Source organism: Egretta garzetta, unplaced genomic scaffold (genome assembly GCF_000687185.1).
Source record: "Egretta garzetta isolate BGI_Z169 unplaced genomic scaffold, ASM68718v1 scaffold68, whole genome shotgun sequence".
Taxonomy (NCBI): domain Eukaryota; kingdom Metazoa; phylum Chordata; class Aves; order Pelecaniformes; family Ardeidae; genus Egretta; species Egretta garzetta.
In genome coordinates, this window is record NW_009260774.1 from 1,547,324 (window position 1) to 1,563,006 (window position 15,683).

General features: G+C 39.9%; 1 protein-coding gene across 1 annotated transcript in view; it reads left to right on the forward strand.

Annotated features, from left to right (window-relative positions):
- The window catches only part of RAB21 (RAB21, member RAS oncogene family), a 17,786-nt gene extending 3,326 nt beyond the window's left edge, over positions 1-14,460 (forward strand). Inside the window, exons 4-7 of the mRNA XM_035901669.1 lie at positions 862-925; positions 1,755-1,809; positions 2,227-2,315; positions 3,238-14,460. Coding sequence (XP_035757562.1) covers positions 862-925; positions 1,755-1,809; positions 2,227-2,315; positions 3,238-3,377 — 348 coding nt within the window. The 3' untranslated portion in view covers positions 3,378-14,460. The remainder of the gene's footprint in view (positions 1-861; positions 926-1,754; positions 1,810-2,226; positions 2,316-3,237) is intronic.
- Positions 14,461-15,683: the final 1,223 nt, after the last annotated feature.

The following is a 15,683-nucleotide window of genomic DNA, read 5'->3' on the forward strand; positions in this document are numbered from 1 at the left end:
CTCTTTCATAAGTGAGTTTGTCTCCAATTACCCTATGGCAAAACCAGTAGGACTTCTGTGTGGAGGAGTAAGAAATTACCGTTCTGTGGGCAAAGCTTGGTTTAGCAGTGATAGAAATAGTGTAATATATTTCATGCTGACCTCTTCTTAGTAACATTTTGTGATATCAAAACACTTCAATTCTCAGAACAAGAGAGGGAAGGAAAATTTGCAGTAGTTATTGCCTAAATACCTCTGTATCATGTATCCTAACTATTTTTAGGTTCTTGAAGTGATTGCCTCTCTTCACGACTTAAATTCCCTTAAAATAGCAGTCCCTAAGTCAATGCAGTCATCATACAACTTCAAACCATGACAACAGAATCGATAACAAATACTTTACCATCAGCTGACTTTACACTCTTGTCCCATCTGTTCTCTCAGGAAACAAACATCTCTTATAATCTAACCTGAACAACTCAGTTCAGGTACCTCTACCTTTAAAGTACCCTTTGTGATCTGTCAGTAAGTGCCAGTTGATAAAAGATCTCATGCCTGACCTAAAGTGGCCAATGCAGTGAACTTGCTCTTTGGAGTGGGGCTAACACGAGTGTGGTGAGTTATATTTCTGGAGTAATTGAACCATTTTATCTAAGTCATTTCCTCTTAATTTCAAAAAAAAACTGAACAAGAGCCATGTGTAGCTATCTAAAGAATATTTTGTCCATCTATGTTGATCTAAACATGTTTGTTTCAAGTTTAGACTAAACAGTTAATGAAAGAAATGGGTGAGTTCTGCAATGCCTAAGCTAGTAATATTATTAAGTGAAAATAATTTTTTTTTTTTAGTTAAAATTCTAAAAATTACCTCTTGTTTTGCAGGTAAAAAACTGGGTTAAGGAATTAAGAAAAATGTTGGGAAATGAAATCTGTTTATGTATAGTAGGTAAGTCTTTTTTTAACATGTGATTCTAATGACTGAATCGGAAATGTTTCTTTTGATTAATAGCATCTTCCAAACACTGCTTTGACAGCTTGTACATGTGAAGGGGTAAAGCTTATGTTAATTTTGTATCTATAATTCAGTTGAAGCTAGAAGTTTCAGTAGATCACACTAAGGAAAATAAGAGCTAGTTTTGAAAAACAAGCTGTTTAATGATACACCATGTCAGAAGTGCATGGTACAGATACCTGCAGGCTAGTTTGCAAAGAGAAACATAAACATCAAATGTGCATTATCCTTCTTGCAAGTACTCAAATATCACGGTTTTTTACTGTTCTCAGTGGCATAGACTGGATGTTTGTTTTGATAATCAAGTGCTTGGGGTGTGGAATGGGTCTTAAAGCTTGGATATTTCAATGCAAACAGAATGCAGCAGAAATACTGGGTTTAGATTTAAAATTGGATCTAGTGTTTAAAGTACTTTTAGGAGGATATATGTATGGATATTCTACAAAAACTACCTCTGCAGCACAGATAAGCTGCTAATAAATTCCAAAAGAAAAGCAGAAGGCTGAATCAGTGGCTTATAGGGAGGTATTTAGCTATCCTGATCTCACTGCAGAAGTAGAATTTCATCTTTGTTGCCTGTAAATAGTTGAGTGAAAGGGGATTCTTAAATCATATTGTTGTGCTCCAAATTGAGACCTGTGTAAGAGTTGATATTTACTGGGACAGCTTGTAAGAAAATGATGGGGTACAATGATTACATGACTGCTTTCTTTTGGGTAATTTTGGAGTACAAGGACTTGAAAGATTAACTTGTTTCCAACAGGTAACAAAATAGACTTGGAAAAAGAGAGACATGTTTCAGTGCAAGAAGCAGAAACGTAAGTCATACCAATTATTAATAGAAACAGTCATCGCAGAATTATGCTGGAGTAATAAACTTGTGATGCTGTTAACAACTGGCAGGCACAAACCAGCAGTGCCTAGCTGGCTGCTGTGTTAAGTGTTCTGTTAGTATCTGTCGTTACTGACCAAAGTATAACCTGAGAATTGTACATGATTAAAGTCAACATTTGCAGTTTAAGTGCATTTATAGACAAGAAACTTTTTCATCTAGTGTTTTCATCAGTCATGGCAGTTTTAACCACATAATTCCCTTTTTACATTAAATCAGCATGTATAGATTAACTCTGAACTCGGAATAAAACCTCTTGTAATCATCTTTTTGCTTCATGTAAGGTGGCTTAGAAAGATTGAGTCCTTTAGTACAATGAAGTTCTGTATCTGCATTCCTACAGGTATGCTGAATCTGTTGGAGCAAAACATTATCATACTTCAGCTAAACAGAACAAAGGAATTGAAGAACTGTTTCTTGACCTTTGTAAAAGTAGGTATTAACTAGTTTGTTGGTAAAAGAGCTCATTCACAAAATGCTCAAGGCTTCAGAATGCTTAAAACATTATAGAAAAGCCTTAATGTAAACTATTACTAAGAACTGACTTCACCTGAGTCTACTTCCAGCCACTTGTGTACTGTAACAGCTATGGAAGCTCGATGTATGGATGCTTACAGTATTGCAAATTCATGTTGTACTCCAAAAGTGCCTTTTTGTCACTTGTTGGAGCATGGAGCACAGACCACTGTTTCACTCAGTATGGAAAAACAGTAACCTCAAGTCAAATTTCATGTGACTGGTCTCTCTCTTGCCTGCTTCAAATGACCTGTTTCAACCTCTTCCAAAAATCTTCTCAAATGATATCAATTACAAAGCATAAACTTGAAGTTGTAATGATGCAAATTTCACACAGCAGTCTAAGCAAATGGTAAATATCATGGGATGTAGGATAAAAACGTTGCAACAGAGGGACACTGTCCTAATCATTGCATTCTTATGATACAAGAATTTAAGCAAAACTTTACCTGCATGTCTGAAGAGCAGGCTGGGTTGATTTTTGGGGGGGGGTGGGTGGGATGGTGCATTTGTGCTGTGTGGGGTTTCTTTATTTTTCTTTTTTAACAGAATGGCTTGATACAGGTGGGTAAATCTAGCTTTTGAAGCCACTAACTCCAAGAACATCTAAGCACCTAAGGTCTCCCTTAGTCAGCAGGAGCTGCTGGATGTTTGGTACTTTAGGAAGAAGATTTAAGTATGTTCTTGCAGTTATGCTATGTGGTACCGGAGTACTTCTTTCTGCGTAATAGAAGAACCAGTCTTGCTGAACTTTGTGCATGTAACTCAACTAGATGAAGATCTTAGTCTTGTGTAAAAATGCAGTGGAATATAATCTAATAAATTTCTTCCTTTACAGGAATGATAGAAACGGCTCAGGTGGATGAAAGAGCAAGAGGCAATGGTTCCAGTCAGTCAGGAATAGCAAGGCGAGGTGTACAGATCATTGATGATGAGCCACAAGTACAGAGCAGTGGAGGGTGCTGTTCTTCTGGATAATTATAAAACTGTGCATCACTGCCCTCTCAATATGAAGACTGCCATATTCGAAGTCACGCATTCTTTACCAATGGAGTAATAGAATTAACAGTATTTAAAAATAATCACATGTAACACTGCAGAGACCTTAAGTGCTAAACTAGTGGCGTCTGTGACCAGAGAATTGGCATTTTCTACAGTGGTTAACAAAGCAATTACCAATGGCCTTTTTACATATTTTTCTTTAATGAGGAATAATATGCATGTAGAAAAGACCTACTTAAAGGCTTCATTTATATTCTTTTAAATCAGATCATTATTTAATAACTTATATACATTGTTGTTGGAATGGTATACGTTTTTGCAGCTCTTTGTATTTTGTGGTAGATTGAATTGTATCACTTCTAAAAATGCAAATTGATTTTTTTTTTTAAATTAGCAGATATCTGAAGTAATATTTTTGCAGGGCCTCCACAAGCCTATAACTGTCAACTACTTTGATATATTCTGTTCATCCTGTATGCCAAGCTGGTAAAATACATTGTAAATTACATATTAAATATTTTATCTGCTTTTACAATTGCAGGTGCAGAAATATGTACATCAGTCTTGTCAGTGGTTGTGAAGTGAATAAGTCAGTGAAAGATGCAAGCTTTTCATGTGTACTGTTGAATTGCTCATTCTGTTCCCCCTACCTGAAAACAGCTCTTTTTTGGTACATTCATAGCTACAGCATTTTCTTTTAAGCCTTTTCGGGCAAGCAGCAGTATTTAGAGTATCCCCTTAGTGGGAAGAGAATGCTTCCTTAGACTGCTGTTCAGCACTGAGGTGTTTGACTCCCAGCTAAAACAGTTGGTGCATGCATATATCTTGCCTCTGCAGTTACGTTGGCCTCTCAGAATATCCCTAGAAAGTCAAAGCAACTTTAGCCCTTGTCTGTCTGGTAGCCAGTAAACCAGATGCGTGGGAAGCTCTTAACCTGCATCAATACATTTGTGTCCCAAGACAGCATTATAAATTATTAATAAGCATAATTTTTTCCCCTGTATCACAGGGCTTGAGTGAACAAATGAATTGGCATTAACTAGAAGTGAGTCTGATTTGGAGTGATTAAATGGATGATGTGAAACTTGCCAGATGTAATTGTAACTTTGGGGTTATTAGACAGAACTGAACTTACTCTTGACTTGCTCTTTCTCTTGTAAAGTGTTTTGAAGCCCACTTAAGTTTTGGGAGGAGGGTTGTCACAAAAAGTGTATAAACTATCAAGGGATCACAAATGGTGGTAGTTGAAACTTCAAAATGTTTTATGCTCTGACTTTTTTTTACTTAAGTTGTCATGCTTGGAAAAAACAGTAAAGGTGATGTCTATGACAAAATAGAATATTCCTTGGCCTTCCTTTTTCTGAAGGGTAGAATTAGCATTGCATATGAATGCATTGAATGGTGTGGGTATGTTCCGATGCACAAAAGGACCAGTAGTAACTAATCACTCTGACGTGTAAGACAAATGTACTGTTTTCAGTCTGATTTTTATTTTCTCTGGAATAATAGATGGCTTTGTTACAGACTGGTCCTGGTGCATTTTTTCCCTTTCTGCCTAAGCTGTGGTGTAGATACTTTCTCTTAAGCTGCCGTTGCAGTCCTCTTCTGACCTGTGTGTATGCATGATGAACAAAGGCGATCTGTTCATGCTGGTGAAGATAAAGTTTCCTGACTGCACAGAGCTTTGGTGTGAATCTAAAGTTCATTATTACATGTGTATATGTGTAGCAACACCATTAAGTTAACATTCTCATATTACACCTAACTTAAGTGAGCCTTGCCAAAGTTGAAGACCAGGTCAGTTTGATCTGAAACCAGTACCTTCAAATCCATACAGTTAGAGGAATGTCAGTCCTATAAGTGATACAGTATTGATGTGAGGGGTGACATTGGCAAGACTCTGTGTTCAAGGCTGGGATCTCCTCATAATAGGAGTTCTGGATTTTTTGATTCAAACTTCATTTTTTGCAGAGGTGCGGAAAAACAAACAACCCAACCTCAGCTAGACTTGATAAGCAGGTGAGTTGTGAGGGAGAGAGCATATGTGTTCTCCCCTGAACAGAGCTTTCTCCACTTTGTTGAAGTGAACAGATGCAGTTCAGGTCTGGAAATTAATACTAGGCGTTTACCCAAGAGAATGTTTTGTTTGACTGCTTTGAAGGAGAAGCAGTGTGTAGAATGTATCTTTCTGCCTGCAGCTAAAGAGTTTTTCTTTAGTGTATTCTGTAGTAGGGGCATTCTGTGTGACTTCTGTCCGTTACAAAACTAACAAAGCCATGTTGATACTAACTCTTAAGTCTCTTAGAAAACTAAAGCTATTACTACTGAAAACTTAGGTGGGGGTAAGGAAGCTTACCATTTTGTATGATTAAAAAGATTCCATTAGCAAAATATTTTTTGAAATAAAATCTCAGGTGTTACTCTTCTTACTTAAGCTACAGCATGAAAAATACTCTCTAGAAACCTCCCTGTCTAAGCTGCAGTTTGGTTGGACTTTATTTATGGAACTTAAAACCTGTGCTTAGCAGGGTATTGTATTACCATACAAAAGAAGTACAGCTTCATGAAGTCAGGGAAGTTGGTTTCCAAGACACAAGTAAAAACATTATGGATTGTTTAGACTGATTAATGTAATATGTAGATTTGAGCAGGATCTTACTGAAGTAACCTGGCGTTGCTACAGTGTGGCTTAGTTTTCAAGAGTCTTGCATTTGCTGGAAACTTGCTGAAATAAAACCTAACAAACCAAAGTCCAAACATTTCAATGCAGCAGTATGTACTGCTGTTAGGAGTTATTTATGAACACTGTCTTATTGTACTTAGGCTGTAGTTCAGAAGTTATAAAAGACCAGATAAGCTGATTCAGATGGGGACGCTCTAATAAATTCAGAGGTGTAGTACTTGGAGGTGAGTGTAACTAGCTGTAAAGATCGAGGGTGGTGACTTCATCTGGTTTGCAGTGATCTTGCCTATCGTTCCAAGAAGAGGACATCCAGTGTCCACAGGAACTGTATTGGCTAGTCTCTTGAAGTGGTTAAGTAATTGAGGGCTGCCTTTATTACCTGCTTTTGTTCAATGTTCACGCATTGTGAACAGGCATTCTTGCTTACTACCACATTAGAAAGTATCCCTTAGCCCTCTTTATCCTGCCACTTTTATCGCTCTAGGTGTTTAACTTGTATCTCTGCCTACAGCTCTTGAAGAACCTAGTGACTCAGTTTCTACTTCAGATTCCAAGCCAGAGGAAAAAAAAGCTTTGCAAAAAGATAGGAGGTCATGGAAGGTGGTTGGAGCTCAAATGGAGTTCTCTGAAAATGTTGGATGCTGTCAGAAAAAAACAGTCTAAAGAAGGTAAGAGGAATGGGAGTCCTGCTTGAGGATAAATGGATGTCAGGAATCTCCACAAGCTGAAAGCAGTTAAGTGGTATGAATGATGGAGCATGGGAATAAGAGTTGGAGCCAGGCACCTCTCTTACTTTTCTGCTTTTTGTAGAAGGAAAAGGAGAAGTAGAAAGAAAAAAGCAGGCAGGAAAAACTGAAGGTGCTGGTAGTGGGCTGCTGAGTGAGGTGCGGGGTTAACCATTTCTTGGTGGAGTTGCTAGCATGTCTTCTCAGGAATGGAGTTGCCTAATTCAAGACTTTTCTAAGATTACTTCCTAGGTTGTTTTTCCTTTTGTGAAACACCATTTTTGCCTCACTAAAGAGAACACAACTAACTTTGAACAGGCTTTCAGACATAATGCTAACCTACTTAAAACTTGATTAAATGGCTGAAATTAGCATATTCTACAGTTAATTGGCTTTGCTAATCTTGGTTTGCATCAAATCTTAGGATTTTTTTTTTTTCCCCTGACAAGTCAGGAAATATATCTTGCAGTGAGGATAACTTTTACTGCAGTTGTGCCAAGGAGTTGCAGATGAAGACCGAGATCCTTGGCACTAGGTGCTGAACAAGCTCAACAAAGACAGCCCCAAAACTAACTCTTTTAACTATGCTGGGCATTGCTGCTCATGCTACTCCTTGGGAGATTCTGCTCAACACCAGGATTTTTCCTCTATTTAGGACAAACCTGTGCATCTCAGTGATGTAGCCATCTACTGATTTTAGGCTTTTTCTATCAAATAATAATGTATATTCTTCCCTCTTACTTTTTTGGAGCTGTCATTGGCCATTGTATTGAGCAGAACGAGATGGAGAAACAGTTTTGAGAGTTGTGGAGGATCTTAAATGTTTCTTGTCTTGAGATGGCTTGAAAAGTGAGAATCTATGAAACTGTCACCATTATGACAAAGGTATTAATCAGTCCAAGATAACTTTCTCCAAGCCAAAGTATTTTAAGTTTTACTGTAATCTGATTAAAATGATAAATTGCTCTACTTCTAAACTGAAAACTTATTTCACGCTGATCTCTTTTGATTCTTAATTTTTTTCCCAAGACTTAAGTTTACCAAACTTGGCCAAAGCCTTCTATTAACTGGTATGTTCTACAGCCCTAAAATAATGTCTGTGCCTGTAGGGAGGAGCTGTGTACTCATTCATACTCCACGGGACAGTGTGGAGCTTTGGTTTTTATTTATTCAATACCAGGATGTTGAAAGATAGACTGCAAAAAATAATTGTTTCCATCTATTTTCACTGCTTTGCATGCTCAGGCAATCGTGACCTGATGCATCTGCAGAGTGAATGTGCAGAGAGGGCTTCTGTCCCTCCCCTTCTGCTTGCTGGCTGCACTGATCCTCGTTGGTAATGAGTTACTACTACAGGAAACTCCATACTGGAGATCCCCCTGTACAAGAAAGGAAATACACACATTCTTTGCTTGCTAATCCAGCTCTTCTAGATGGTGATAGGTACTACAGCAGTAATAAACTAGTTCCTCTTTGTTTGAGAACATTGTTTTTTCTCTAGAGAAGTTTTTCTTATTTCCTGACAAGTCACTTTTTTCCCACATATCTAGTATCTAGTCTCGCTGATCTCTTGCAAGGGGTTTTAATACTTCATTGTAAGTCAGCCAGAAGCAATGCAATTTGAAAGCATGACAAGGGAGGATGATGAGTAGCAGTAATTGCAACAGTGTTCCCCAGCAAGTGGTCATATCCTGCCTCCAAACTAGTGAAGAGAGTATTGGAAGTTTAACAGTGAATCCTTGCTCCCTCTGGTACCTGACTCCTGATTCCTGGCTATTGGAAGTGACTTAGGAGACCTCCAAGTCGAGAGGACTGGAGAGAGCAAGGACCACTTTCTCATCTGTTGCTAAGTAGTTGGTATCCTGTGGCAGATCCAAACTCATGTAACACGTTTTTTTTGAGCTGTTGAAACTGTTAAATTGCAGACCCTTGAAGTTAACTTGAGTTAACCATCACTCCATTCTGAAAGGTCAACAAATTTGGGACTTGCAGTGGAGGAGAACAAGTGGTTTCTCTTTTTCAGAACAGGAAGCATAAACTGCCTAATCAGGCTTTTCTTAGTGGAAAGAGAAGAGGAAAGCACTTGATACCTAGAGATTTAAGTGCTGTCAGTGTTATTTGATCATACAGGTGTTATAATGATTGTTTTACTGGATTTTTCTCATCAGATAATTTCATTGAGCTTATCGCGCTCATTCAAATAGAATACTTATCTTTGAACCCAGAGAAAACGTTAGCAGGGCAAAAGTCAATACTCAAAAGGACACAGCATTTTTAATACCAGGTAACTTGACATTGTCAAACATTGTAGGAATATTCTATTTGGCATTTGTGGATAAAAGACATTTTGAAAAAACGTATTAAAAAATAGTGGCTAGCCGAGGCTTCACAAAAATTTCCTAGTGCATTGCTGCAGCTGGAGTTCTTAAATATCTTTTAGAGTACTTTATATACCAGTGCATTTACATGAAGGTAGTTCTGTGATAAGTTAATTCCAAATGATCGATCAACTAAGGAAACAAGAACGCCTTCAGCATGACTGCTGTTCTATCAATGCCTAATATGAAAAGTGTAAATGCATGTAAATGGATCAACAGAAAGGGCAAAAAATACATACTGAAAAACAATGCAAGAAAACAGCTGGAAATTCTTGTTACAATCATACATGAAAACTTGTTCTCTTACATTTTAGTAAGTCACATAATTTGAAACTTGATGAACAGTCTAATAAAGTGGCCCTGAAAATTACTGGAGGTTGGGGTCAATGGCCTGGCTTACAGAGATTTGGTAAAAACTGAGGCTGCAGGTGTTTTATGTTACAAATACTCCAATGGGTTCAGAAATTTGTTTGATGTGATGAAAGATGGCTTTAAGATGCTAAAGCAGGCTCAGTGAGGTTGTCCTACGTTATGCTAGCATACACCCCAGAGACTATAGTGTGACCAGGGACCCATCAAAATGCGGTTTTGATGCTCAAAACTGGCCTTCGGCAGCCCAGAACAGTTCATGGGGAAGAAGCGGTTGCTGTTGAACCACATTTGCCAGTTTAATGATAGCCCAGGCACATTGCCTGTCTGCTAGGGGAGCAGCAAAACCAAGTCAAACCATGGAACCAAGGCTCAGGACCAGGAGTTTTCCAATTACGTGTTTGTATCCTACTGATGTCCTACCTCCACAATGAATGTTTGTGCACACTTCCCTAGTGACAATTGCTGTGGATTTGACCTGGATGGGCATTGTGAATGAAAACAGCAAGCAACAGGAAAAGCAGGGCAGGATAAGGGAGTTTGCGCAGTTCCTGCTTTGGTTGTTCTTGGCCCTTTCACTTGCACTTTCAAAAAGTCAGTAGCTATAGCCTACTATCTTTGCATCAGAAAGTGGATTTTCTATTTGGTGAGATTTTTTTGGTCAAGAAACTAAAATCTTAAGTAGATTAAGAAAGTAAATGTAATTCCTTTACAGGTCTAGTCTTCCCAAAGTCTGTCAGCATCTCTCGTTAAATGGGCTGTGTTAAATGGTGAAGAGCAAGTGTGCTGCCTGTAGTTACACCCTGCAATTGGAGTCCTATGGTGACTCTTTCAAATTGAAAGAGGCAGCAGAGTATCCAATGTACCTCTGATTGCCCATTGTTTTGTGACATGGGAGTAGGCAAAACAATCCTCAGACATAAAGCTTACCCATACTGGTTAGAGAAGTTGGTTTGAGGCTTAAAATGACACAAAATTGTACTTTGGTGGGAGTGTTCAAGAAATCTTGATCATCATTTCGGTATGTGAATAGTGCAGTGCTTGGCACTGTGGGACACTGATTCTTTTTCAGGGAGCTACGGATTTCAGTTTGGGAAATGGAGTGATTTCTGAAGCGGATTGTGATGGCAAGCTAAGCAGGAAGGCAGTATTGTGTTAGTAGTATGGACCCATCCTTAGCATTGCTTTTTGAATGGCTGTGATGAAACACAGTGTTGACTGCCCCCACCCTAAAACAATTGTTCCATTCGTTTCCGGCTCTTTCCGGGAAGCGGTGCCTGTTGGCGGTGGTGTAGCGCATATGTACGAGGGATGGGGTTACTACTATTTTGCTTTGCTTTCTGCTTTCTTAGCTCTGGCAATGCTAGTCCCTGCTGATGGGCAAACAACAGATCAGTTTCTGTTTAGTCATCACTCTCGGATAGCTTCCAGCTAGTCTCTGTGGAGGCTGATGCAATCATGAATCTCTCCTTGCATGACAAATGCAGAGCATTTCATGTTGGTATATGCTCTGCTTCTTTTATATTAAAAAAATAAGTTTCTTGTCCCACTGAGAGAACAAAGCTATTGTAAGTTTGTGATCAGTTGTACCAGCTGTAATGTTTTCTTATGACAAGTCTTGTATGTTTTGGGTTGTTTCATATTCTGGAATTCTATTAATACTTGATATGCATATCAAAAAATTCAGGCTCATAAACAAGAACTCACAGCTGTGGCTATGGATATACAAAATGTGGCATAGTGCAAATACTTGCAGAAAGCTCATTGTCCACTGTACTGCCTTCATGTCTTGTCATATCTCCATGCCTTCACACTCTAAATACAAATAAATGCTGGTGGGGAAAGATATTTCCTTCCTTTTAATTTCAGTCTATGTGTACTTAATTTCTCTGCCCCTATTCTTGCCTAACCTTGTGGTAGAAGGCAGCCAAGCATGGAACGTTATGATACTTGCATGCTCTACTTGTGCAGGTTAGTGGGGTTTTTTAATGTTTTCTTAGAGGAACAGGTAAAAAGGCTATCGCATCTTCCTTTCCTAGTTTCTACACTGAGGTAGAGACAATTTGTGAGTCGCAAAGATCCTAACTGGTACCAGAGGCTATGTTTTTACTGGCAAATAAATCACACCAAGCTGCATAAGTAGCTCTGGCCTTGAGAGCAAATGGCATGGTACAGCTTTCATCCAGGTGGCTAAGTCCTCTTCTGCCCTTTAAATCATATTTACATGCTGCCTGCTTGGAGTGGCTGTGCTGTTCCCTGTGCTGTGTCTAGGTATTAGTCTGTGAGAAACCTAAATGGTATGGGCCATGGTTACAGGAAAGAGCACGCTAATGATTAAACAGCAAGGCTGACTGTAGGTCAGTACCCTGGGCGTTCTTGGTTGACTTGAGTGGATGTAGCCAGAGCCTCACCTCTCTCCTGCTCTCCTCGTTGTAGAGTAGGACAGGAGGATTCTTTTTTTACCTTTTCCTCCTGTATGTGGAAAACAAGAGCATGTGGCAGCTAAACCCTGGCGTATCTCCTTTGTTATCTATAACACAATTCATACTAAGGGCTGGTACCTCTTAGAACGTGAAGAACTCAAAAGAAGCCTGATCTGCAGCTTCCTCCTGGGTGTCCTGCTGCACCCAGAGTCTGGGACAGCACCCCGTTTACTGTCTGCTCGTGGTCTGTGACAAACTGGAGTAGCTTGGAGAAATTGTGGGTTGCATCTGTCAAAGGAAGGTTTGAAATATATCCATTTCCTGTGAGCAGGAAAAAAGGTCAAAGGGAAAGGTATCTTTGGCACTGCTTATCTTTGTTTCTGTGCTGGGGGTGGGGGGTTGTTTGTACAAATTAAGCCTGTAATGGAAGGACTTGACAGAATCTACACTTCTCTTGTGCGGGCCAGGTTTTTATGCGGTTGAGCATGTGGGCAGCTGATGCTTCTGAATACAGGAATGGATCTTGGAACTGTGCTGAAATAGCTGTGTGAACAATAACAATAGCAGCTGCTGTAGCTCTTAGCATAGCAATAATTGCTATGCTTGCAGCTGTGACAGCAACAGAAACCACAGGAAAGCCAGGAACACTTTTTGCCTGCGCGCTCGCTGCTGGCTGAGGTGCTGTGACTGCCTTTATGTGGCAGAAGATTCTTTATTAGAGCAGATGGCTACTTAAAATTCAATGAAGAGCGAGCCACCAAACTGAAGATACCCTCCTTCTTAGATTCCCATCTGTGTAATGTGTGAAAGGTTGGACTTTAGCATAGAGCTACAGACTGCCCCATTGTTTTCTTAATGGGCTTATGGAGAAGGGGGAGGGACCTGCTAGCACTATGCCAGCCTATGGAATTTGGTGTTGTGCATCTTTCGGGTTTGTAAACTGAAATAACATAACACACCATTGCAGGCTGGGGGCTGACTGGCTGGAGAGCAGCTTTGCAGAAAAGGATCAGTGTTGTGCACAACAAGTTGGCTATGAGCCAGCAAAGGCGGCCAACAGCATCCTGGGCTGCATTGGGAAGAGCACCACCAGCAGGCTGAGGGAGGTGATCCTTCTCCTCAGCCCTGGTGAGAGACTTCTGGCAGTGCTGGACTCCCAAGTACAACAGAGATAATGGACATCCTGGAGCGAGGCATGTGAAGGGCTATCAAAGACGATTAGGAGACTGGACCATCTGTCATATGAAGAGAGGCTGACAGAGCTGGGACTGTTCAGTCTCGAGAAGGCTCAGGGGATCTTGTCAACACTTAAAAATACATTATGAGGGGGAGTAAAGAAGGTGGAGCTGGACTCTCCCAGTGTCCAGTGAAAGGACAAGATGAAATGGACACACTGAAATGCAAGAAATTCCATATAAGTGCAAGAAAAATCTTTTTCATTCTAAGAGTGGCCAAACACTGGAACAGCTTGCCCCGGAAAGTTGTGGTGTCTCTATTGTTGGAGATACTCGAAACCTAACTGGGCAAGGCCCTGAATGATCTGATCTGTTCTGCTCTGCAATCTGATTTGCAATCGGCCCTGGGCAGGAGGGTTGGACTAGATGATCTCTGAAGGTTCCTGACAACCTCAACCTCTCTCTGATCCTGTGATATTGCAACCTGATAGCAAAGAGTCGTTTTGCCCTCCATCTTGAATAATTATATGCTCATTGTTATGCAATGATCGTTTGCAAAAGAACAAGGGGGAAGGGCCCAAGAGGGATGGCTAGTAGACCTGGCAACTAGCTAGAAAGTGGTCATGTATCTCACAGGGTAAATTCTTCTGTGGGACCAAGAGCTCTTTGAAACACTCTGGCCTTCTTGCCAGATTGAGGCCAGTGAGGCAAGTACTGACTGGGACACTGAGGGCAGAGTGGTAGGACACGAGACCTAGGAACGCTCCTGTGGGACCTGTTGATCATTCACCAAAGAAACTTAGAGCAGAAACTCCTTTCCTGTGTCTGGTGGAAGAAGAGAGCTGCATTGAATACATCTCCCTCAAAGGAAAGTAAAGTCTCAATGCTAAGACCAAGAAGTCTCAAGCTTGACTTTAAGGCACCTCTGAGAGAAGACTTCTCTGGAAAACAAAAAGAACAAGCCTGGTGGTTGTGTGAGAACTATTGCTTAGTAAGGATTAATTTCAACCTCAGGGGTGCAATTCAGTGGGACTGATACCAAGCTGTGATGGATGATTTTCAAGGATTGGAGTGGTCCTAAGGCCAGATAAGAAACAAATGTGTTGAATCTTAATGCTTTAAATAGATGACTAGTTGAAGATTAGTCCCTTGCCCTGCATGAATGACACTCTTCCGAAAAAATCCGATTACTTTGCACACATACTTTGGTACCATATAGTCCAGTGATGTTTTCCAACAAAATTTTACTAGCTTTGGAAATGCAAGCATTAACTGATGTTCAGCACTAACACAAATGGGATTTATCTTTTAATTCTCTACTTATTTGACAGCTCCTTCAGGTAATGCTGTGCTGTTCCCTGTTCTGGTTGCAGAACAGGAGTGAAAGCTTTTCATTTTGGGCTTGTTTCACAGCCTTTGAAGGCTATCTTTTCCTCTGCTGCGGTGCTTCTTGGGAAATTCTTGAAAATCAGAGATTTAAAATATCTTTATTAAATAAAGATAAATATGTTATGTTCTTAACCATTCTATTGGCTAAAATGCACTTGCCATTGGCATACAACGTTTCTCTGTAAAGCTGTTTTTCAGAATTACTGCTATGTTGCTTTTGCTGTATACCTGTGTATTTATAAAATGATAGCCCCATCTGCACATACATTTTAAAGTACATGCATGTACATATTTGAAGACCGAAGGAGCTTCTTTTCTTCGTTCTAATCTCTGCCTTTTCAACTGCATGCTGAGTAGGTCTGGGAACAATTCTAAATCCAAAGATCAAGAATGTTTTAAAGCCAGGGTTTTAGTCAGGTTGTTGTTTTTTCCATGTCTTTTGCTCAAGGCTCACCCAGAACTCCATGATGCTTCTGTAAGCATTCACGCTCCACTGAGCTTCAGGGATGTTCAAGTATTTGCTGGTCAATGATATTTTAAAACTGTACCTGTCTTATACCTCTTGTCTTCTCCAAGCCTAGTCTCCAAAGCCCTCGCTACTGCTTTTCTTAGAGAATAATGGAAAATAGTCACGTCTTTTTGTCAGGTTTTGAGTTACAACTCCCTGGTACAAATACTGATTACCTTAGCACAGGTCTGGCAACAACAACCAGTCCTAACAGATTAAATATTTACCTAGATTAAAATGGTAAAGAAAATTAGTCTAGAGATAATTCAGTTTCCTGGATATTTTCACAGCTCCATCTCTTTCAAAACTTTATTCTGGGTTTCTCTGTGTTAGCCTGTCCCCTGCTGAGTGATCCCTTGCTCTTATCCTTCTTCTGAAGAGCGCTTTTGCCATTTTTCACAGTTGTAGTTCCATGTTTGGCAAAAGAACTCCGATTATGTGTACAGATATGTAAACCCATTGTGTTAAACCCCTTCTCCCCTCGCAAGGGGTGTACAGTAGGTGTTCCTCACTGTTCACATCTTATGTGGAGTCTGCATCTTAGCATTCTCCAGTTCCCACTCAGTGTTTCTATTCTTGTTGACTGACCGTGCAGATGAATATAGGAATGCTGGAAGCTTAAGGGAAAACAC